The sequence below is a fragment of the Symphodus melops genome, assembly GCF_947650265.1.
Source record: "Symphodus melops genome assembly, chromosome: 19".
Taxonomy (NCBI): Eukaryota; Metazoa; Chordata; class Actinopteri; order Labriformes; family Labridae; genus Symphodus; species Symphodus melops.
Window position 1 is genome coordinate 14,328,155 of NC_136709.1, and position 24,122 is coordinate 14,352,276.

The 24,122-nt window shown below is 42.1% G+C and overlaps 1 protein-coding gene across 1 annotated transcript; it reads left to right on the forward strand.

The window, feature by feature from the left end:
* The first annotated feature begins 87 nt into the window (after positions 1 to 87).
* On the forward strand, positions 88 to 22,597 carry LOC306840093 (nardilysin-like). Its single transcript, XM_079369153.1, has 32 exons — positions 88 to 175; positions 728 to 968; positions 1,470 to 1,707; positions 2,103 to 2,184; positions 3,036 to 3,189; positions 4,211 to 4,284; positions 4,552 to 4,647; positions 4,842 to 4,964; positions 7,331 to 7,388; positions 7,974 to 8,047; positions 8,465 to 8,534; positions 8,781 to 8,858; positions 10,171 to 10,291; positions 13,303 to 13,361; positions 13,545 to 13,599; positions 13,696 to 13,800; positions 14,203 to 14,326; positions 14,646 to 14,732; positions 16,279 to 16,398; positions 16,538 to 16,589; positions 17,051 to 17,201; positions 17,896 to 18,023; positions 18,224 to 18,386; positions 18,542 to 18,573; positions 18,847 to 18,985; positions 19,095 to 19,142; positions 19,223 to 19,275; positions 20,015 to 20,098; positions 20,336 to 20,426; positions 20,662 to 20,778; positions 21,958 to 22,047; positions 22,151 to 22,597. Exons 2-32 carry the CDS (start codon positions 784 to 786, stop codon positions 22,373 to 22,375), a joined length of 3,276 nt encoding a protein of 1,091 aa, XP_079225279.1. The 5' UTR covers positions 88 to 175; positions 728 to 783; the 3' UTR covers positions 22,376 to 22,597.
* The last annotated feature ends 1,525 nt before the right edge of the window (positions 22,598 to 24,122 follow it).

Below are 24,122 nucleotides of genomic sequence, written 5' to 3' on the forward strand. Positions count from 1 at the left end.
GCTGCACGGCGCACACACGTGCTCACGTCCCGAAAACACGCCTCTTTAACTCGAGAACCAATCAGAGGGCGGAACAGTCAAGCGGCACTCCGCTCACAGCGAATCACAGCGTTCGTTATTGAGGAGACTCCCGTACGCTAAGGCCCTTGTGCTGCTACTGACAGCAGGGAAGAAGGTATGACTAAACTCTTATCGAGCCGGCTTCACGAAGTTATGTTTAAAAGTTTCTGCTCTGTCTTTTCTTCGACACATAACATAAGCTAAACGCACTTAAGCTCACTCTCATTTTAGTAATATTTTTATTATTTAGTATCCTGAAAGACCTATTTATGTATAAACGTGATTGATAATTTCCTCACTTCTTCTTGGTGGTTATTTTTTTGCTGGGGTTTTTTCGTGCTGAAGTTTGGATAAAGAGGTTGAGGTTTTGTTTTGAGTGCTGGTATTTTAGCTGGCATCTCGCTGAATAGGGCGAAAACACCAGACAGCCTGAATGAATAGATGCATTGTGGACGCTGGATGGTGTGTTTGACAGCCCAGGTTTAAACCTCGGCCTCTTCTACAGAAAGGGGATTTTGGTTCAATCTGTGGCGCACACACTCGCTTGTGTCAGGGAGGCTCTTCATCATAGCTCTGTTCAGGCTGACACGTTGTGTTGCCGTGCTCAGGGCTAAATTACCGGTGGCAGCGAGCTGTCCTGTTGTTTATGGTCACGCCTTGCTGTCAGCCCGCAGTGCCAAAGTCTCATCATCATCATCATCATCATCATCATCTCTGGCGAGAATGCCGCTGACAAACAAATCCAGAAGCGCACCGGCGTGTGACTCTCCAAACTCAGGCCGATCTGAACCCCCAGCAGAAGCTCAGGAGGACAACCGGACTACAGGAGAGGCTGGAGGAGGAGGAGGAGAGGACAATGTGGGAGACAGAGAGATAATCAAGTCCCCCAGTGACCCCAAGCAGTACAGGTAAAAGACTCCTGTGCAAAGCTTTATACTACAATGCAATCATGCATTATTCTTACAACCCTGTTTACTCGATTTATCTTCCTCTATTTTGAGCTTTACTCTTCGTCATTGTTCTTAACAAGATTTTACATGCAGCGAGGATACTATCCAGAACTGCTGTGGAAGGTGCTGAGAAAAATGACCCAGATCCACTAACCCAGATCCAAAAAAGATATATCGAGCCTCTTTCTTTTTTTTATCCAGCAGCATTATTGTGGTGTGATGAGCCGATTTCATGCTATAAGCACACACCAGTGCCTCGGGCCTCTGTGGAGCGCACAAAGAAATATGCTGTGCAGAAGCGTTCAACGAGAGAGTCTCACAGGACGTTAAGATGCTGCGTGGTTGGTTTAACAGCCTGTTCAAAATGAGGAGGAAACAAACAAACAATGTAACACTGTTGCTCGACGGCCTCTGAATTGTTTGACCTTTGACGCCGCTCCCTCCCTCCCTCCCCTCCAGGTATGTCGTGCTTGACAACGGGCTGCGAGCTCTGCTCATCTCAGACTACAGCGGCCCTGCGGAGTCTGATGATGACGACTCGGAGGGAGAGGAGGAAGAGGACGACGATGATGATGATGATGATGAATCCGGAGATGAAACGGAAGACGAGTCCGAGGAGGATGAAGACGATGAGAGGGGCGGCGACGACGATGACGACGATGAGGGGGAAAAGAAGAAGAGAAATGCAGAGAAGCAGGTACAAATGGAGAGAAATGTCATTTTTGAAGTTCCAGTTCGGGTTTTGGAAGCTTTGAGTCTCAGACGAGGGTGGAAATAAGTCGAGTCATGTTGAATCCAAAAAATGCGCTGAAATCGCATGTGCAGAAATGAGTGATGTCAGCACAAAGTGAAACTATTTAAAGTGCTGTTTAATGCACACACTTTTTAAAAACCTTTATACTTCACCTGATGTATCCTCCTGTGTGTGTGTGTGTGTGTGTGTGTGTGTGTGTGTGTGTGTGTGTGTGTGTGTGTGTGTGTGTGTGTGTGTGTGTGTGTGTGTGTGTGTGTGTGTGTGTGTGTGTGTGTGTGTGTGTGTGTGTGTGTGTGTGTGTGTGTGTGTGTGTGTGTGTGTGTGTGTGTGTGTGTCAGTCTGCAGCCGCTCTGTGTGTGGGAGTGGGCAGCTTCAGTGATCCCAGTGACCTCCCTGGCCTCGCTCACTTTCTGGAACACAGTGAGTAAGAAAATAAGAGAGCGTGAAGTCTTTCATCTTTTCTCAACAAGTCGCACAAAAACCCCTTCACAGTTCGCTTCCAACTATCGAGTCAAATATTTTCCATTTTATTTATTTATTTATTTTTTACCTTAAATTATATATCAACAATTGAGCCTCAGAGTCGCAACAACACACAAAAAAAAATCACCTAGCATCATTTTGGGATTCATACTTGGACAAACTCAGCGACAATATTTGATGCATTCTAAGAGTAATTTTGCTATTTTTAATAATTTAGTGTTCCCTCTTTCCCTTAACCTGTTTGTCTGTCTGCTTTTTACTTTGGTTAATAATTTGTGACATTTCCCAGAATATCCTCCCAACAAGTCACAGAGAGCGCACGCAGGAACTTGTTGCACTAAAGTTGTTGTTTTTTTCCACTCCAATAAAAAGCAAGAGTTTCTCTCCTCTCTTAAGATGCCACATATCTCATGAATTGCGTTCCCGGCTGACTGATGTTCCTCTCGGTGTTACAAAATGGTTAAATCGGCCTCCTCCGTAGATCTGGTTTTTGAGCGTTGTTCATTTCCTAATGGCCGTGTTTGAAAAATAAACTCACTCTAGATGTTCACAGGGATATTCAGAGGCATCTTTCGAGCTTCGGCGGATTTAGTTTTTCTTTAATTCTATTTTGGCTCTGCGGTAAATACAATGCCACAAAATCTGTCTTTGGTCCTTCTTTACACCTAGTCAACAAAACCACAAATTCAAGGCACATAGTCAAATCACTACACTTGAGTTTACCTTTGTAAAGTGCTTTTTTTTTTTTCTCTTCTTTTTTTATTCTTCCCCTTTTTGTTTGGTCCCAGTGGTGTTTATGGGCAGCGAGAAGTATCCCTCAGAAAACGGCTTTGATGCCTTCCTCAAGAAGCACGGCGGGAGTGACAATGCCTCCACCGACTGCGAGAGGACGGTCTTCCAGTTTGACATCCAGAGGAAAAACTTCAGAGAGGCTCTTGACAGGTAGAGAAGGATCAGAAGTTTCTTTTACTTCAGAGCGGTCGCTCTCAAGGAGTCGAATTCTTAATAACCGTCAAACGGTTTTTCAGACAAATACAAAACACAGACGGAAGAAAAAGTAAAAATAAAACATTATTGCTTGATGGCTATTTGGAAACATGTCGGTAAGACTCATCCCATTATTGTCTCAGTAGATATTAAGCGTAGTCCACAGAGAAAACATACCGTCATGTCTTACACTGGCACTTTTCAGACTGCTTTGTTTCTTTCTTTTTTTGTTGTTTGTTTGTTCCAAAAGTGCCGTGCCTTAGCTCAGCCGCCATCATCATGTACATTCAGAATTCCATGATGGTGTAATAATCTTGTCCCTCTTTTTGAAGTCACATTCGGGGTTTTTTAGCTGCAGGGGTTAAAAACAATTTAGAATTTTCCAAACTCAAACCCATTTCCAACGAGTCCTGACAAATGTGATATTTCTTGTATATTTAAATTCTATTTCATGTATTGCTAACTGCTTCTCATATTTTATTTTATTGAAGCACTTGTTATTTTAGCCTTATTTCTCGTGTTAACTGTTTGTTTCAATGCACGAGACACATTCCTCGTGTCTGTAAATGTACGTGGCAATATAACAACGATTCTGATTCTGTAAGCTAAGCTAAAGCTAAGGTTAGCGTTTAAGCTTCTGTCAAAGTGAAGATGTTACTTCACTTTGACAGAAGCTTAAGCGCTAACCTTAGCTTTACTGGCTGCTTCAGTTAGCTTGTTACATCAGGCAGAAATGATGGAAAACTGTGGAAAAAAACAGCTCAAATTCCTGCTCATGTCTGAAGATATGGCGTAATTCCAACTCCTGCTGTGTGATAACGTGCAAAAAAGGCATTCCAGGCTCAATCAGCCCCCCGCCATTAAGCCGTCGTGTGTGGTGTTAAACTGTCGACATCTGATTGTCTCAGTCTGACCAGTGTCTCTGGCTGCTAAGTGGCCCCTGATTATAACCTCTTTGTCCTGTCAACCCTCTCAGGTGGGCTCAGTTCTTCATCTGCCCCCTGATGATACGAGACGCCATCGATAGGGAGGTGGAGGCCGTCGACAGTGGTGAGTCTTGTAGCCCTCAACTCCAAGCTAACAAGTGATTTTTTTTTCCCTTTGGAGTTTAAAAAAGTTTTCATCAGCTGCTTTGTTGAGATCTCCTCACACAGGCTCTTTTGCACACCATTGATCTTTGTCTTCCTCTGTTGTCCATCTCTCTCTCTCTCTCTCTCTCTCTCTCTCTCTCTCTCTCTCTCTCTCTCCTCCTGTCTGTCTCTCTCTCTCTCTCTCTCTCTCTCTCTCTCTCTCTCTCTCTCTCCTCCTGTCTGTCAGAGTACCAGCTGGCGAAGCCATCCGACTCCCACAGGAAGGAGATGCTGTTTGGCAGTTTGGCCAAACCTGGACACCCTATGGGCAAGTTCTGCTGGGGTGAGTTGGTCAACACAACTGCTGGGACACTGAATACACATGAGGCCTCCTCGATGTATGACCAGCAATAACAAACAGGAAGCCCATTGAAACAAATGCTCCTTTTTTTCTTTTTGCCTTTTGTCAAACATTTTCTGGAGATGTTTTGTAGTATGTGCTCGCTGGATTGATTGCTCACTCGTAACATCAAACAGGTAATGCTGAGACGCTGAAGCACGAGCCAAAGAAGAAAAAGATCAATGTCTATAAGCGGCTGCGTGCCTTCTGGAAGAAACATTACTCTGCCCACTACATGACTCTAGCAGTTCAGTCGAAAGGTGAGAAAAATCTGTTTCATTTTATTAAACATCAAATCCCTGTTTTCAGGCTGATTTCATTCAAAAATGATGTAATTAAACAAATCGATCTGCACATGAATGGACTATCTGAAGGATGATTTCACTCGGCTCTAATGATGATTTAGCTTATCCATGTTCAGCCGTCTGTGATTAATAAGTTCTAAATAAACTCAAACTGCAATTCTTCTCCAAACAAGCTCCCTTATAATGAGACATTTTTTAACTTTTTTTTATTTATTTATTTTTTTTTGTGCGTGTTTCTCAGATAATATCACACAGCTAATTAAGTACCGATTAAGTGTTGACATTTTGGGCTGAGAAAATCCTCGCCATAAAACAAGAGAAATCATTCGAACAAAGCGCTATGTAAAACCCGCATGGCATTTAAAGCGCCTCAGGAGTAAATATCAACACCGATGAGGACAGTATATGAGAATATGGAACAAGATTCGTTTTTTTGGTCTTGATTTTGTTCACTTGAAAGAGGTAGCAGGAGAAAGAAATCGTAATGATAATAGATAGCAGTTTGTACGTCGCCTTTTAAGGCAGCCCGAGGACGCTCAAACAAAGAACAACGCAGAGACGGGCAGCAAACAAGGTGGGAGACCGATGGAGAGGTAAAGTGAAGTGAGGCTGGAGGCTGAGCACAAACAGATGGTGAAGTCTTCTGAATGAGTCAAAGGATGGGAGCATTGTGGGTATCTGAAGGGAGAGTGCTGAGGACTCTGGCAGCAGAGTTTTGGACATATTGGAGCTAAGTACTCACTCTACCTCTCTGTTGTTGTGTCTCCTCGGGGTGGGGGGGTTCTCACTGTAAGAGAAAATGTTCACATTACACCTAACCCCGTCGATAATGGTGGTTCAGAAATACCGATAATTGCAACTTTGAAAGTTCATTTTTAATCCCCTGTTAATTTCTCAACAACTTTCGATTCGCTGTTGTACCCAGGAGTGTGTTTGGGAAAAAAAACAAAAAAACAACACGATTCAACCACAATGACAAGAGTATTGATTTCTGTCAGCAGAATAAAAAAACTCACTTTAAACAGAACTTCTTTATCAGCTAAACAAAAACAAAAAAAAAAGAGCTGCAAAGATCCATGACGTCACGTCGCTTTTTATGAAAGAAGACAGTCAATAATTGGCCTTCTTCCACGACGCTGTGTTTCACTTCAAGGGAAAAAAACCCAAAACGCTCGCACAAAGACAAGTGTTAATTTTTCCTAAAAGGGATCCTTCCCGTCGAGTAGTAGAGTGCTCAGTTAAAAGGGAGGCTTTTATCAGATGAACATGCATCCATCTCTGTCTGTGAAGCCTTCGCGTGTGTAATTTGAACATCACACAGGAAATCTAGTCTGCCAGCTGTAATGTAGAGTTACCGAATATAATGTAATAAACGGGATTGTTGTGACTCTGGCTGACTTTTTCTACTTCCAGATTCTTTTTTTTTTTTTTTTTTTTCTTCTCTCAACCCACATCGTAGTTCACCACAAATTACGGTCGGATGAAAAAAAATTGGATGATTTTTTTTTTTTTTACTGCTCCATGTGAATTATAAAACACAACAACATAGGTAAGAAAGTACAATCAGCAACTACTGATTGTGAAAAATCAATAAAGAGAGAAAAAAAAAAGATATATCTTTATAAATCCTTTTGGGGGGAAATTAAGTGTTACACTTAGTGAGACATGCTTCATCACACAGGCACAAACGGGTGGGGGCACAGTGCCCTGCCCCAGGGTACCTCAGAAATGCTCAGGAAGTGAACTGGCACCTCTCCAGCTACCAGACCAGTTTTCCAATTGGGTTCACACCTGAACATGAATCAGTGACCTTCCGGTTCCCAACTCAAGTCTCTCCAGACTGAGATACTGCCCCCCCAGAAAAGCGGTTCACTAGTGAATGCAAAAGGTTCTAATGACCTTCTTAGGTTGTTTAATTAAAACCTTGTAAACAAATGAAGTTTATAAAAAAGCATCATGTGAAAAAAAAAATGATTGTTTAAAATCAGGGTTTCTCACAGACCTCTGTCAACAGAAGCTAAGCTAGCATTCCTTCAGTGAGTAGTGTAAGCTGTATATGATTGTATACTTTTGTTTTCCTGATGTTGGTGCTTTTTCACCACCTTTTTCATTTCAATCATACTTCAGGAAACAAACTTCTGTCTGCTCTAATAAAACAGGTTTTCTTATCTCTGATTTCGTGACCGTTTCGAAAAAACAAAACACAGTCTGCGCTGAACTCGTGTCCTCTTCTCAAACCCAGCATTATGAGTTTTTTTTTTTTCCCAGCCCGCATTACTTGAACTCTAAACCTCTCCTCCTTCACTCGCTCTGCCCTTCAGAGAAGCTGGACACTCTGGAGGAGTGGGTGAGAGAGATCTTCAGCAAGGTGCCTAACAAGTGAGTATAGAAGAAGAGGCTCTCAGTCAGTGTGAGAGGGATGACGCGCGGCTGTGATATAGAGTGATGTATCCTCCGAGACTTTGCTCGGATCTAAATGTCAAGCGTTCCTCTGTTTCCTCCTCGGCGTTTTTTTTTTTTTTTTTCTTCCTTTCTCTCTTTTCATCCTTTCCTTTTTATCAACATCACACACCTGAAAGGGATCATTTATCCCTTAAGTCGAGCTGAATTGCCTTTTGCTTACAGAACTCTGCTCCTGTTTGTTTGCATATTGCAGTCATTTCTAAGTCACCTGACTTTCTGATTTGATTAAAGGATTACATGCTTCTTAAATGGTTGAATTTTCTCTGAGGTATGAGCTCACAGTCATTTTTAATCAACATAGCATTTGAAAACTTGTGTTTTAGGATTTCATAGATAAAGAACGGATGCTTTCTTTGCTTTTGCTCAATTGAGAAATATTCTTGAACACGTCATGTTGGCTTTAAGTTCAGTTATCTGCAGTGACTTGTTTCCTCTTTGTTAATTGGTACAGTATAATCAATGTAGTTTTCCTATAACTATTTTTCTTGTTTTTGTCTACAGCAATCTGCCACAGCCAGAATTCTCAAATATGCCAGATCCCTTTGATACGCCGGCCTTCAACAAGCTGTACAGAGGTACTGAGCCGTGTTACTCTGCTCCTCCGAAAACTCGTCCTTTCTGATGAACTCTGGCTCTGTGGCCAAACTTTAAACACATGGAAGTTAAAGGAGATCTATTGTACTCACTTTGACCGTTAGTTGCGTCAGTCTGGGACACATGTTGAGTAGCGTTGTGCAGCTCAAATCCATCATTTCAGCCTCTGCATGAAACGGTTCATTTCAGCTGCTGTCTCTCTTTTTTTTTTTTTGAAAACATGAACAAATATGTGCAACATAATAAGAAAAAGCCTCCAAGCATAAGACGTGTTTTGATAAGTTACAGTTCATTATGATGTGGCAGAATGTTTACACATTGAAAGCAGATGAAATGTCAAAGGGAAACACAGAACCTTTACACACAGTGTCTTTAACAGTACGTGTTTGTGTTTGCAGTTGTCCCCGTTAGAAAAGTCCATGCTTTGAATATCACCTGGGCCCTCCCCCCTCAGGAGAAATACTACAGGTGAGCTCCACAAAGTAAAAACCTGGCACAGAGAGCATCGATGCAGAATTAAGTGCCGTGGAATTTCAATTCCCTCTCGTGTCCATCTGATTCTTCACAGCAGTGTCTCTCGCTATAAACATGAAATCAAAGGAAGCAGAAGATGCTGTTCTTTACACTGATTGTAGGAGGATTGCATCAATGTGTTTGTTTCTCCTTTACACATTCTTCCCTTCTCCTTTTTTTTTTTTTTTCTTCTTCTTTCAGAGTGAAGCCGCTCCACTACATGTCTTGGCTGATTGGCCATGAAGGCACAGGAAGCATCCTCTCCGTGCTCAGGAAGAAGTGAGTGTTATCGCCTCTGTCTGTTTCTGTTTTTTGGGGGTTTGAGGGCTCTCCAAAACGCAATTAAAAGGTCTTCAATTTACTGGGTATACATGAGCTTTTTGAAGCTCCCAGCATTCCCCCCCCCCTCCCTCCACCAACCCCTCTCGACGCAGTGATTCGTGCATTCTCTCGATGCGGCGGTACAAGAGCATTTCAGCCTCTTGTTGCTAAGTGGCGAAGTGATTCGCCAAACCCTCTGTAGTCCCTGTGTACCGAGAGCCCATCCAGTAGTCCCGGTGCCATCAGTGGCACTTTGAACAATTGATAGAATATTCCCATTTTACTGTGTGCTTCTTTCAATTGTTGATAAATGACAGGAGTGAAGTGTTGAGTGTACTCGGTCTCAATTCCCAGTTGAAGCAAACTGCAGAGGCAGTAGAGTGGTGGTGCTTTTTATTGAATTTAGAAAAATCACAGCATCAAGGGCGTCAAGAAATTGGGCCACTCAGTGAAGCCCGTGGAATGGTTTGTCTATCTGTGTGTCCATCACACTAACCGCTGCTCTACTACTAAACAGACGCTTTTAAGTTTAAAGGACCAATCAGGTGGGGTTTTTTTTGTATATTTTGAAGACTACAGAAAAAATCTGTAGAAATACCTGCAGATTTTTTTTTTTTTTAAATCCCATCCCTTTTCCACTTCACTCTTTGAACTCTTTTCGGGACTTTAATACTCACTTGGTTGGATCCATCGCAGTCGACACGATTTCATGTTGGTAATAAAGTGCAGACTTTAAGAACCATCCTCCCCCTTCGAGTGCGTCCTCGTACCAACTGAACATGTCCTCATTCAGATAAAAAGCAGAGAGAAAAATCTCTCACTAGCTCAAGAAAAGTTTCAAATCTCCACAAGTTTTTCATTTGAAAAACCAAAGGGAATGCTTTTTTTTTTTTTTTTCTCTCATTCTGGGCTTTTCTCTTTTTTTTGTTTCTGTTTTTTTCAAAGCTGTGCTGCTACCAAATTGTGTAGAATAAAGAAATATGCAGGGATATATATTTTTTTAACCTATTGCTCTGCACATATACCAGAAATATGAAGGCGTGTGTGGGTGCTCTGTGTGTATTTTCAGTGTTTGAATCTGTAGCAAGAACTGAAGCTAAGCTGGCAGACTTCACCAACGCCACAAAAGAAAACAGAATGTTTCGACCCTCTGATCTCAGTCATGTGACAACCAGTGGATTCAAACATTTTGAATTCATACTGTGTGTGTGTGTTTGTGTGTGTGTGTGTGTGTGTGTGTGTGTGTGTGTGTGTGTTTGTGTGTGTACAGGTGCTGGGCTTTGGCTTTGTTCGGAGGAAACAGCGAAACCGGCTTTGACCAAAACACCACCTACTCAATCTTCTCCATTTCTATCACCCTCACTGACGAAGGCTTCCAAAACTTCTATCAGGTAAATTCTTAGTTCTTACATGTTGTTATTTGTCTCCTTTTTACTCCTCATCATCTGCTGGATGACGTACGTAGAGACGCTGCAGCTCCGGACTGAGTGGAGAACAAGAGGAAATATCTATCTATCTCTCTATCTATGATTAATCCGGGTCACAATTTGATTCCGATCCTTCAAAATAAAACTGATTCCTGATTTACAGTTTATCCCCCGTACATTATGAAGATGCTGTGCACCTTAAAGGGCTCAATAAAATGTGTTTAAAGTTCTGCAGCTTTGATATTAGTACCTTTTTTTAATCTGCGGGTTGCGATCTTGTAGAGAATCAGAGGAGAACCGAAATCTCAAGGTCGAGGTTTCTTTATTTGTCTCCCTGGGGAGAAATTTGTCTCGGATACGGGCAAAGACTAAATAAAAACAATTAAGCAAGAGCCGCTCTCCATGGCGCCGTTCTGGTGACAAATCTGATCTGAGAAATCAAACAAAACGTATTTCTGCTTACCTTGCAAAATCCTCTCGTATGAATACAATCTGTGGGCCTAACTAACCTGGAGGGTCAGACACTGGTGAGTGATCATAAATCTCAAGCCTTCATTGTGGACGGTGCTGGAGGAGAGCAGGTCTTTTGAAAGGACACGGATGATGGATCTTGTTATCTCAAATACCCGTTCAGAATTGGCTGAAAATCGATCAAGTGTTGCTGTGTGCGTCGCTCAGAAGGTGTTATTTAAACTCCGGGGGGGGGGGGGGGGGGGTTTGGGCGAGGTTCGGCTATGTGATACGAGTGGGATCATGCATTTGACTCGCTCCTGCAGTTCTCCATTTTCATTCTGCAGACGGTGAATATTGAATGTGTCAGGGCCAAACTTCCCTTTACCCGGGGGGGGGGGGGGGGGATTGTCGACTCCACAGTTATCCACACTTGAATAAGGACGGGGCGGCCTTTAAAGGCTTCACCCATTTACATGAAGCTGGGTATCATTAGAAACATGGTAGTAGTGTTGAATGGTCGTGAATCCAGCCCTCATTTTGCCCTGAAACGAGAAAAATGTGTTTTTCTTTGCCTGGAAGTTTTCTTCATGTGATGCAAAAAGCGTCATATTGCATCACATGAAGAAAACTTCCAGGCAAAGAAACGCATATTTTTCCCTTTAAAGTCTGTTCCGGAGACAGTACAGGAAGTACGTTAGCGTGTCGGACACAGCCGTCAAATACCGACTCTGAGAGCTCGCTGATGTTTGCAGAGCGACTGAGGATCAAGGATCGACACACACCTTGCTGCTTCTGGATTCCAAGGAAGGAGGAGAAAGTGTCAACAGCTGAACTTTGTCCTGATAACAATACGGTAGCCTGAAGGATCTACTGGAGAAAAGATCTTAGTTCAGTGTCGTCCCTCTCTTTCTATCCTGCGTTGACCCATTGCTGATTCGCCTTGTTTATACTGTGCAAGTTGCTATGGCAATGCTGGTGTTCAACAGGAACACAGTCGGTTGTTATTAAATACGAGGAGTGTTCTTTCAACCTGAACACGTCATACAAAACTGCATACAACTCTTTCTAAATGCTGGAGCAGCCTTGAGCCTGTTTACTGCGATCAACAGGCTCAACTCCATCACCCACTCCTCCATTCAGAGAGGGTGAGCCTGCTGTTGTTTGGACCAGGTCGCCATTGTTCTTGATTATCTTTTCATCGAGCTCGTTATACTCGAGGGTTGTTGCTTATTTGCTCTCCTCTGAAGAGGAAGAGGAAGATTGATTCCCCTGTTCCTCGTCCCGTGTTCTCGCATGCGTTTCTTAGCAGACAGACACAGAAGCCGAGGATGCGTGTTCAATAACTTGTTTCAATTTTAAAGTGGGCAAAGAAAAGGATCATACTTCCTGTTTGATATTTAAAAGAATACAACTTTAAAAAAAAAAAAAACTCGAACCCGATAACTGAAACCTGACCGATTTATCAGACATGCAGTAATATCGGCCGATATTAGTGTAACCAGTGATTATCGTAATGGCTATGGGCCCATACCGATATAGCCTATCTATCTAGCATATAGAAAGTGAAATCTGACATCAACTCAAACAATAATAGATTAAAAAAAAAGGGAACTTAAATAGATAGATAGATAGATAGATAGATACTTTATTGATCCCGAGGGAAATTCCAGATATAATCAAGATATAATTCAACATTTTATTTTTAGGTGCCTTTCAAAACACTCGAGGGCAGCTTATAAAGCAGAGATAAAAATGAACGACAAAGTGAGGATAAATTGACGAGATTTAAAGACCAATGTAAAGTCTTTAAAGTCAGGATGAAGAGGATTCATGAGAAAGGATGGGGAGGGGTTTAAGAAGCGATTTAAAAAATAAAAAAAAATGAATAAAATAGAGAGCGAGTCAATGTTATGGATGTTTGGTGGGAGGGAGATTCAGTGGTGTCAGGCCAGCAGTGCATTGAGTTTAAGAAGAAGAAGAAGAATCTTGAAGTCGATGTGATATTTAACTGGGAGCCGATGACGCTACGGAAGGACGGGAGTGTTTTAATCTTTTTTTAAATTTTAACAGAGGAGGGTTCTGGACATGAACCCTCCTCCACACTGTGTGTGTGTTACTTTACTGTAGTTCAAACAAAACGACATGAATCTGTCACTGATTGATGCTTAAAGGCAGGGTAGGTCATTTTCTCTAGACACACTTTTTAACAGGTTGGTTGAAATAGTCTTTAGGTCCTGACAGTAATTAATCATTCATGTGTTTTGAAAAGGAAACAACAACAAAAAATCTGTCATCTGTAGGAGTTGTAAACGCGTAAAAACTTCGACCATTGTTGGCACTCGACCACGTTTTATAAACCAATCAAGTCTATCTACCCCAATGCGTGCACGAGCCCACACTCAAAGCATGGGGCGGGGCTTTTGAGGGAGAACGGAGAGGATGCTACTTTAAAAATCCCGCTAGTTTTTGAAAATGACGTGATGAGTGCTGACTTCTTCTTGGTGCTTTGTGTTCCTTCCCAGGTGACTCAGCTGGTGTTCCAGTACCTGAAGATGCTGCAGACACTCGGACCACAGCAAAGGCACGGTCACACTCGCATACTGACAACAACAACGAATTAATACATGAGGCAGTGACAATTAGTTTCAGACGCTGACTCGTGATGTACAGCTTGAATTAATTCAGTCGCTGTATACTTGAACCTGTGTAAAGGAGTGTTGATGTTTCTGAGCTAATACTTCTGTGTGGTTGCTCATCCCCTCAGAATATATGAAGAGATCCAGAACATTGAAGCCAATGAGTTTCACTACCAGGAGCAAGTAAGGATGCAAATAGGAATATTCTGCTGTATTCAAGCTTTTTACTCACATAGAAACTGATACACTGTGTTTTTTTTGTGTGTTTTTTTTATATAGATTGACCCTATAGAATACGTGGAGGACATATGCGAGAACATGCAGCTGTTCCCCAAAGAGGACTTCCTGACAGGAGATCAGCTAATGTTCGAGTTCCAGCCAGAAGTAAGTCGTTCGGTTCATTCAGAGAGAGAAGAGAGAGAGTGAACCAGTTCAGGGTTTCTTTTTTCTTTTTCTTTTTTTGATAAAGGATGTTAATGAATCAGGTCAACTGGAGAAAGGAGACTTTTTTTTTTTTAATTCGCCTGATATGTCGCTGATTTTTATGGCTCATGCATAAATGTGCCAGAAATATAAATATATTTGCTGGAGTGGTGGGTGCTGTCTTTGATTTGGGAATATTACTTTGCCTCAAAAGTTTCAGCGTGATTATGGTTTTCATATTGCCTGGGACTTTAGCTCACATCTTACTTTAATTGGAAGCTTAAATTGTCTCATCTAAGTAAATCTAGAGACAAAGAGAAGCAGAAAAGTTGACTTCATATTCTTGTGTATGTGTGTGTGTAGGTTATTAGAGCAGCTCTGTCCCTCCTCACCCCAGAGAGAGCCAACCTGATGCTGCTGTCACCAGAACACGAGGGCCAGTGTCCCCTCAGGGAGAAGTGGTTTGGCACACAATACAGCGTTGAGGGTACGTCTCTTTGTGCGTGTGTGTGTTTGTGTGTTCGTTTACTGCATGTGTTACAGCTCCCTCCCACAATATAGGCATTTGGTGAATACATTGTCTTTTTTCCCCTTGTGTGGTGATATTCACTCTGATATATTGCAGACAGCACGCAGTCGAAATGCCAGAATTTAGGGTTTTTTTCACAAACAATGGTGTTTAGAAATTTATATAACAAATGTCAACATTACAGTCTTTGTGTCACTCGTTCAAAACGCACATTTAAACTGGAAGTACCTCTTTTTTTTCTTTTCTTTTTTTTTCTTTTCTTTTTTTGTCCTCAAAGACATCCAGCAGGAGTGGATGGAGCGGTGGATGGGAAATCTGGAGCTGAACAGCGACCTTCACCTTCCCGTTGAAAACGAGTTCATCGGTGGGTGAAGAGAGAGAGAGAGAGAGAGAGAGAGAGAGAGAGAGAGAGAGAGAGAGAGAGAGGGGGCTTGTTGTCACCAGAACTACAGAAAGAATCTGAAAAGTGTCCGAAAATCAACATGAACAAGCCTCGGCCCATCAGTTTCTTTTTTTTCTCTTTCCTTTCATTCGTTTAGCAGATAGACCAATCAGATATATTGACCAGTGCATGTTGGTCAATGTATTCTGTCTTCTGTAACATTTCCTTTTTAGTTACTGATCTAAAAAGGAAAAAAAAAAAAGAGGGTGATAACTCGAGCTTGATACAAGCGCCATTCAGAAGGGATTTTTTCTCTGTAATAGCAGGAGTGACTTCCGTATCGTCTGTTCTTGTCAGTGATTTTAATCCTAGAGATACTTTGCATTCACAGAGTTTAAGAGTTTAATTCTGGCTGAGTTTCCTCAGCTCAGTGCACAGTTTAAAAAAACCCCCAAAAAAACAACAAAGCGTTTTTTACTAAAAACATCAGTCATCCCAAACAATGACAGGAAAAGTAGGTTACAGTGGATGCTGTCTTGGCTGGTCTAACTGTGCACAGCAAACTTATATTATGTGTCAGGAGCTCCATGTTTTTAATACTGATGAGGTGAGCACAACCTCCATCGCTGCCAAATGTGTTCAAGGAAAGAAAGAGAAAACTTAGTGTTATTCTTCTGTGTTAGCTATTAAAATGACAGGCTACAAAAATCCTGGTAAATGGCTACACAACAAATCATACATAGGCTACACCACTATGGCGATTTTATTATTTACATTAAACAAACGACAGAAGTCTGAATTTATCGCAATGAAGTCAAAAACCTATTTCAAACAATTAAAAAGATCATGTTTTGTCCCTCATCTATTGGTAAATAAAGGTCCGAGCAAAACGGCCTTGCTTTCACATGTTAATAATGTCAGAAGAAGCTAAATCTATTAGCGACCCTGAGATTAGCTCGTGCTAATCGTTTTTCGTATTTCGTATTTTGGAATCTGCATACTATTCTCACAACATTGAACAGTTTAATTTCGCACTGCATTTATTTCTCATACCTGCTGGCCTATTGGTACATAGCTTTAATTCTAGTGCTGCTAACGTGAACTAGCTTTGAACAACCGTAGCATTTTCTCTCAAACCGGATAGTCAGAATGTGAGCTCTCTGAGCACTCTTTTTTTTTTTTTACACATAATCCAGTTCTTACATTGCCCACAATGCATCTCAGCCACCATTTTTTTTTTCAAGTTCATTGATTTGGTGTATTGTGCAAGGTAAGGTAGTCTCAGTGAGCTGTTTTTAGAATTTCACACTAATTTCTAAATAATGACCATTTGACATCCTGTGTGAGGTTCAACACTTTAAACTGAAACACGTCAAACAAAGTCCCCTCTGGTCCTGCTCTGGGGCCTGAAATCTAGCTCCATGTTTATCCCAAACTGGACACATTGCATTGTTTGAGCTCACACATTATTTATGAGACGGTACCGAGTGGAATTATGTTGCTCTATTGTTTATGTGCATTTGTTCAGCCACCGACTTCACCCTGAAGCCTTCTGACTGCCCAGACACCGAGCTCCCTGTCCGGATAGCCGACAGCGACAGAGGCTGCCTGTGGTACAAGAAGGACAACAAGTTCAAAATCCCCAAAGGTAAACTATGTCGATGTTTGTTTGTGTGTGTGCCTGCAGCCTCGGCATCATTTAACATGCACGGTGATTCTACACTGCATCGACTTGTGGTATCATTAGGATGTGTTTTGACACTGGTTTGTCCTTTTTCCTGCTGCAGCCTACATCAGATTCCACATAATCTCTCCTGTAATCCAGCAGTCTGCTAAGAAGTAAGATCAGGCTTAAATATGACCTTGTGGAAATAGTGTTTGTAACACTGATTTACATAGCTGCCTTTCTCATCCCTCACTCTCCTTTTTTTTATCTGTTCCTTCTCTCTCTGCTGCTACAATTTCATCCTCTTTCCCTTTTTTTTTTTATCACTTTTTACCCTTCTTACCTTCTGTCCTTCACTACTTCCATTTCCTCTTTCACCTTTCTCCCCCTCCCTGTCCTCTTATTTATTGCCGTCTCCTTACTTTTTATCTTTCCTGTCTCTTTTACTGCCTCGCTTCTTTCACCCTATCCACCTCTTTCCCCTGCATCTCATCCTTCTCAACTTCTCCCCTCCTATCTCCATTCCCCCCCCCCCCCCCCCCCCCCCCCCCCCACACCCTTTTTTTCCCATTTTTATTTTTCTCTTCTCCTGCCCAATCTCTCCTCACCCCGCCCTCCCCCTTTCTCCCTCCAGTGTGGTCTTGTTAGACCTGCTGGTCAACATCCTCGGACATAACCTCGCAGAGCCGGCCTATGAGGCTGAAGTGGCTCAGCTGGAGTATAAACTGACGGCTGGTGAACACGGCCTGGTCATCAAGGTTAAAGGGTTTAACCACAAACTACCTGTGAGTGAGCGCACATATAGAAACTACACAGACACACACACACACACACACACACACACACAGATATGCATGTGCGTAAACACAAAGCTTCATGTTAAATATGTAGAAAATATTGTTTTCTTCCTGTTTCATCTCATAGCTGTTCATCAGAGTTAAAGGTAGGGTTGGTAATTTCCTCCAGATTCACTTTTTAAGATTTGGGTCATTTTAGAATGAACACACAGATGCAGACAGTTTTTTATCTGTTAATCTTCCCAGTAAATGACAGAGTTGTCTAGAGGAATGCCACACTGTTCATTCAGAAACTTGCTTTTCTAAGAGAGCTGACAATACACGTCAAAAAGTGTTTGTTTTTTTGTTTGTTTTTTTTGTTTTATTACAGCTCAAAAATTCCCAGTATTGCTGTCATTGTTGTCATTTTAAAAAAAGGAGGTTCTGTCACAGGAAATGAAACGTATCTGACATTTTCTAAAAGTCTTTTAAAATTGTTTGAATAAGTCACTTTATAGTCTTGCCTTTGTGTAAGAAGCCCCCCCCCCCCCTCCCCCCCTTAACCAAATTAAAGAGACAATCTGTGAAAAACAGCAAGATTGACAAAATGTCATGCATGCTTACTCCTATATTTATTCCCGACACACAGATGTGTGTGCTTTGTGCGTGATAATGATAGTGATGATTTTGTCTCTTCTCTCAGCTGCTGTTCCACCTGATCATCGACCACCTGGCTGATTTCTCTGCCTCCCCTGACGTCTACAGCATGTTCGCAGAGCAGCTCAAGAAAACCTACTTCAACATCCTCATCAAACCCGAGAAACTCGGCAAGTAAGTCGTTTGCCTTCTCTCTCTCTCTCTCTCTCTCCGTCTCTCTCTTTTTGTGTGTGTCTCTGACATGCCCGTTGTTGGCTTATCTTCAAGTCTGTGATGCCTTCTAGTGGTGAAATTGGCGAGAAAAAAAAACCTTGAGCCATTCTGTTTTCATTTGTCCTTCCCCTTCCTCTGCTCCCTTGGCTCCTCTCCCTCAGGGATGTGCGTTTGCTCATCCTGGAGCATTCTCGCTGGTCGATGGTGGAGAAGTATCAGGCTCTGACAGCTGGTCTCAGCAGCGAGGATCTGATGGAGTTCAGCCGGAGTTTCAGGGCCGAGCTGTACGCTGAGGGTCTGGTGCAGGGCAACTTCAGCAGCTCGGTGAGTGAGCACAGACAAGAGGATTAATAAACAAAAAGATCGTCTGATTAGTCAAGGAGTCAGTTAATGCACATGTCCCCTCCCCCTCCCCCCGTGCATCAACCGCGTGTGTGATCCCAGCCTCTTCATTAACCTGTATTGTAATTACTCCGCAGGAATCACAGCAGTTCCTCCAGTATGTCACCGAGTAAGTCAGCCATCACACTGAATGAACTCCCTGATGAAACCACAGTATTGTATAATCAGATGGATCTGTTTGCAGCCATACTTAATCATTAGCTTCAGTTGTTCAATCCATGGTGACCCTTTGACCTTCTTTATTTGGCTTTTATTTACTTTTTTTTACAAACTTTTTTTCTTCTCCTTCCTCCTCATCCTTTTCTTCATAACCTTTTTTTTTTTTTTCGCCTTCATCCATTTATTTTGGTCCTCCTTTTTTCTTTTCCCCCACCTCTGACAGAAAATTGCAATTTTCCAAGCTGCCAGCAGAGGTGCCGGTGATGTTCCGAGTGGTGGAGCTTCCCCGGATGAACCACATCTGTAAGGTCAAATCCCTCAATAAAGGGGACGCCAACTCTGAGGTCACCGTTTACTACCAGGTGTGAGCACATCTGCGGTACATGAACTCGAACGCACACATATCACATCTCTGAGTTGAAGCGGACTGTTTCACTCACGGAACGTCCGTCTTGTCTTTTCTTTCTTAAGTCTGGCCCAAAGGCGTTGAAGGAGCACACACTGATGGAGCTGTTGGTGGTGAGTGTCGTCACACTTTGTTTCTCTATTCGTTCCGTCATTCTTCTGTGCTTGACTGGGTTGTTGTTGTGGTCTTGAAGATGCACATGGAGGAACCCTGCTTTGACTTCCTCAGGACCAAAGAGACTCTGGGGTGAGTGGAGTAATGTTTTGTCCCACCTTTTAAGAAAAATAATGAATGACAAAACAAACCATGAATCCGTTTCCATTAAACCTGAAGTCATACATTTTTTTAGAAAATAATTAGAGAAAATCTCATGTAACAGACTGTATTAATTGTTACTGTTTCTTTTTTTTTTAAATCTATTTTGCTCTAAAAATCTTTTGTTTCCTGTCTGATGAATCTGTGTTTTACTGTGAAGATTAATAATTACATTAGAGAAGATTTTAGCTGGCTACACGAGACTGAAATTAAAACTGGTGAAATTAAAGAAAATGTAATCACAAGCATTAAGGAAGACGACAAACGAGAGGATTAAAACCCTGCTGCAGAGACAGATTAATACATTTTCAAAATAAAGCTTTAAGATGAGCGTTATATATTTGCCTGTTCTCAAGAAACCAGGATGGGATTTATTTGAAAAAAAAAAACATGTACAGTTATAAATTAGCGATGGATGCTTTGTTCACACGGGATCTCCATAATCGGAAAGTTCCTCAAAGCAGCTTTAAATAACTCATGTCTTGGTGTGCAGTTGGCCTCGTGGTTAGGTCGCACAGTTTGAAAAAACAGTGAGGACATGTTGGAGATTTCTTCCTCGTGTTGTTACTCTGATCCCTCTCTGTTTATCTGCCTCTCAACATCTCTCCTCCTCCTCCTCCTCCTCCTCCTCCTCCACCTCCGCTGTGTTGTTTCATGTCGCCCTCTGCAGGTACCACGTCTACCCCACCTGCAGGAACACCTCGGGCGTACTTGGTTTCTCTGTCACCGTGGAAACACAGGCCACCAAGTTCAAGTGAGTCTGCAACACAATCGTAACCTTTCATCCGCCTGAAAGCAAGATCCAATTTATCATAACGGCTTTCTCAAAACCGAGGCATAATATATCTTTCTGCTCATCCAAACCCGAGCTCGATTTATCTGCTCGGCCCTGCAAAGAGAAGCGAGCGGAGCTGATAAATGACTGAAAGAATCAAATACAGCCCACAGCGTATAATATATCTCTTACCTCCCCTGAACTTTTCCCTCTCAGTACCGAGCTGGTGGAGTTAAAGATTGAAGAGTTCTTGGCTTCATTTGGGGAGACGCTCGATTCGCTGACTGAGGACGCCTTTAATACTCAGGTCTGTGTGTGACTTAGTTTGTGTATTTGTGAGTTCCTCGTTGTTATGGAGAAAGAAGGAAAAAAAAAGTTCAAGAATGTTTTACATAACCCAAAAAGTTTTGGGGGGAAATGTCAAGCTTGTTCCTTAAGTAACTCGACGGGTTTAAAAAAACATACCCGTAATTCTTATCGCGACGTGCCTTCAGGTGTGTGTAGAAACCCTGTGTGTGTGTGTGTGTGTTGTGTATATGCAGGTGACTGCTTTGGTGAAGCTGAAGGAGTGTGAGGACACTCACCTGGGAGAGGAGGTGGACAGGAACTGGGCTGAAGTGGTTACACAGCAATATGTGTTTGACCGACTCAACAGAGAGGTACGAACAACACACACACACACACACACACACACACACACACACACACACACAAAACTTAAAGCCAATACCGTGTGTTCATTCTTTGAGCAAACGAATGTGTTATAAGTCGTCCTTCCTCCTCACCTGATTTAATGTGAATGTAATCAAAACAGCGAAACAAACTCATGACACAAACCTTAATCCTCGTTGCACAAACACAAACTGTACATACGACCTTGATGACGTCAAATTTAGTCGGATCTTGCGCCTAATGTTGCCACGCGGAAAAAGGCGAAATCAGTGAGACTTTCTACAAAAGTAATGCATCAACGTAAGACTCACAAGAAATGTGTTGCAATGTCAGTGTCTGCGCAGACCCTGCCATCACCCTCTCCCTTTTTCTAATATGCTGTGCAGCCTTTTTTTCCAGCCTCGAGTTTGCACCCTCTAGCTAAAAACAATGTGAAAGCTCTGAAACAAACGACTCTGTCAGAATGTCGCGACCCAAAGTCTCATTGTAAAAAAAACATATCCGAGAGGAAGCTGTAGGTGTCGTTCAGAGGAGGACGAGGGAACAACTTTTTTGTTTTTTTTCCCGTGGATTAAGATGAATTTTTTTCGACCCTTTGCTTTTGTGCCATGTGAACATGTTCGACAAGAAATGTTGAGAGATTTTGCCTGTTGAAGGAAAAAAAAAAAAAAAAAGAACGACCCGCAGATTTGAAGAGCGTTAATACAGTAAAACTGAACATATTTATGCAGGACACATCTTATTTACAGTCAGAGGAACAATTACAAGCTGAAGAGAGGCAGGAAATGTGGGGACGACAGGGTGGAGGTGATGTGCTCGGGTGTTGAACCAGCAACACGTTTGCCAAAACATGTGGCTATTTATACGAGATGCCTGCTCTATAGACTGAGCTAAACCAGCACCCAAGGGCCCAACTTTTATTGTCACTAAAGGCAAAGAAATCCCTCTTTCATCCTGTTAAAAGCATCAATTTAACTTTGTCCAAATTGCTTCAAAACAAGATGATGACTAGACGTAAATGGAGACATTAAGTAACATTATGATTGGATTATGGCCTTGTCTCCAAAGGGTGTTATCTTGCCTTCTCTACCCGCTGAAACGTTGTCTTTGTCTTGTCCATTCAGCCCTCCCACTTGTTCTCACAGACAGTGTTTCTTTGTGTTCAGATCGCCGCTCTGAAGGAGATGACCCAAGCTGAGCTGGTCTCCTGGTTCAAAGAACAGCGAGGAGAGAACAGACGCAAACTCAGCGTGCATGTAAGCTATGACTGGATGCATGTATGACTCAGGACATGAGGGGTCGAATGCTTCTTCTTCTTCTTCTTTTTTGTTGTACTAAATGTTTCCCCGTGTCCTGAAGGTGGTGGGCTTTGGTGCTGAAGAGAACAATGAGGATGCTGGTGGTAAGAAACGCGGAGGAGAGGAAGGCAGAGAGGAAGAGTTACACAGCTCTGCGTACGGTGAGGTGTCTAAGCTCACCTTCCTTCCTATCTCAACCAAGATGGCGGGCGCCGTAGCCATCATGGACATACCAGCTTTCACTAAAGGCCTGCCACTCTTTCCCTACCACAAGATACTCGAATGACCTCCCGCTCAGCCTGTGACACAGACGGATGGTTATTCTTTGCCTCTCACTGAGCGGACTCCGTCACATTAGAGATGCAGGCACTTCATATGTGGAGGTGAAGGAAGTTTGAAACAGTCGCTGCTTCTCTGTGGACCTGGATTCTTCTCGGTTGTAGATTTTAGCTAAACTGTGTGTGTATGCAAAACACCTACAGTTGATAATAGAGTTTTCTTGAAGTGATACATGATCAGCTATTCTTTTTCCTCACACCTAATTATTTTCTATCCTCGGATGGCAGGAGTGTGTAAGCACTCTTTCTAATTCTCTATCCACACTGACTGAAAATCGTTGGATCAAATTCTCATTATGCAGCTCTCTGGCTCTGCTATTATAAGAATACCAAATCCCTGTATTTCTTTTCTGATTATGTTGGAGCCCACAGTGAGCATAATATATATATATATATATATATATATATATATATATATATATATATATATATATATATATATATATAGGGGTTTTTTTGTTTTGTTTTTCAAATCGACTGTGAAAACTGCGAAAGTGTTGAACCCTTTCAACTCTTAAAGTGTGTGTGCTGGATCTCTGCACTCTGCTGATATGTTAGCTAACTGGAATATTTACAGCCTGGTACAAAAGTGTACGATGAAAATAAATCAAGGAATTATGAGTGAATTAACTAAGCAGTCTACAAACAACACTTTTTGGACATCTTCACAATTCACTGAAACTTAAAAAATACACTTGGTGTCTCTAGTCTGTCTACAAATCCACAAATTATGAAAAAAACTTTTTTTTAACATTTCTACTTTCATATAATGTGTGCTCAAATAGACTGTTTGGAGATTTTCCCTTTATGACATCACAAAGGGCAGCAACCCCTCCCCACGGTGGGTGACACTCCCACAGCTAGGTGTTTGTTCTGCCCTCATAGTCCGCCTTTTCCATCGTGAACAATAGGGCATTGAGCGAGAAAGCCAGAGGAACAGCCCCTTCCTAAGAGGCGTGGTCAAACACAGTTCATTTACATTTAAAGATACAGATACACAAACGGCCTGTTCTGAGCAGTGCTGGAATAGAGTGGCCAACAGGCAAAAAAACGGGATCAGAGTGAATTTATAACACCATGTGACAAACAGCTCGGTCCTCAGAATGCCATCAGCTGTTTAATTTACACAGGTTTTTAGTTTAATGTGTTAATTCTACACCAGTCACACTCTACGTCTTCTCCCCGGGGGACAAGGTTGTTGTGCGGGATATTGTGTCAGGCTCGTGGCTGGTGACACTATGCACTATTGAGTGTAATTAAAAACTAATCCTGAGCCCAGCACAGCAGAGCATGTTAACAGAATTGAGTAATATGCCCACAGGGATGCCTCTCTGCAGCAAAGTCTTCACCTGCAGCATTCTCACATAAATCATTACCTCGACAACTGGTAGTAAAACAGCTTGTGAAAAATAAATTAAAACAATCTTTGTGCAAACAGTCGATGGGCAAATGAGTTTGGAAATTAAAACATTCTGACAGTTTAACATCTCAATCCGAAAATGTCTTCCATAATCTCCTTCTCCTCTTAGCATAAATATTTAATGACTAGCTGCAACTATTACTGTCCAACCAACGGAGCACACGGGCCCAACACAGGTCTGGCCTCGCTCCAGTTTATCACAAAGAAGTTGGATAAAGTTGAGATCTGAGCAGGTACGTCAAGCTCTGACACAACAGTCTTATAACACCATCCAA

Bases quoted from the DNA above. Each gene is read 5' to 3' on its own strand.
- LOC306840093 (XM_079369153.1), top strand. From the start codon at position 784: ATGCCGCTGACAAACAAATCCAGAAGCGCACCGGCGTGTGACTCTCCA. The intron at 4,965-7,330 runs GTGAGAAAAATC...TCTGCCCTTCAG, and splicing joins TCTAGCAGTTCAGTCGAAAG to AGAAGCTGGACACTCTGGAG. The intron at 13,600-13,695 runs GTAAGGATGCAA...TTTTTTATATAG, and splicing joins AGTTTCACTACCAGGAGCAA to ATTGACCCTATAGAATACGT.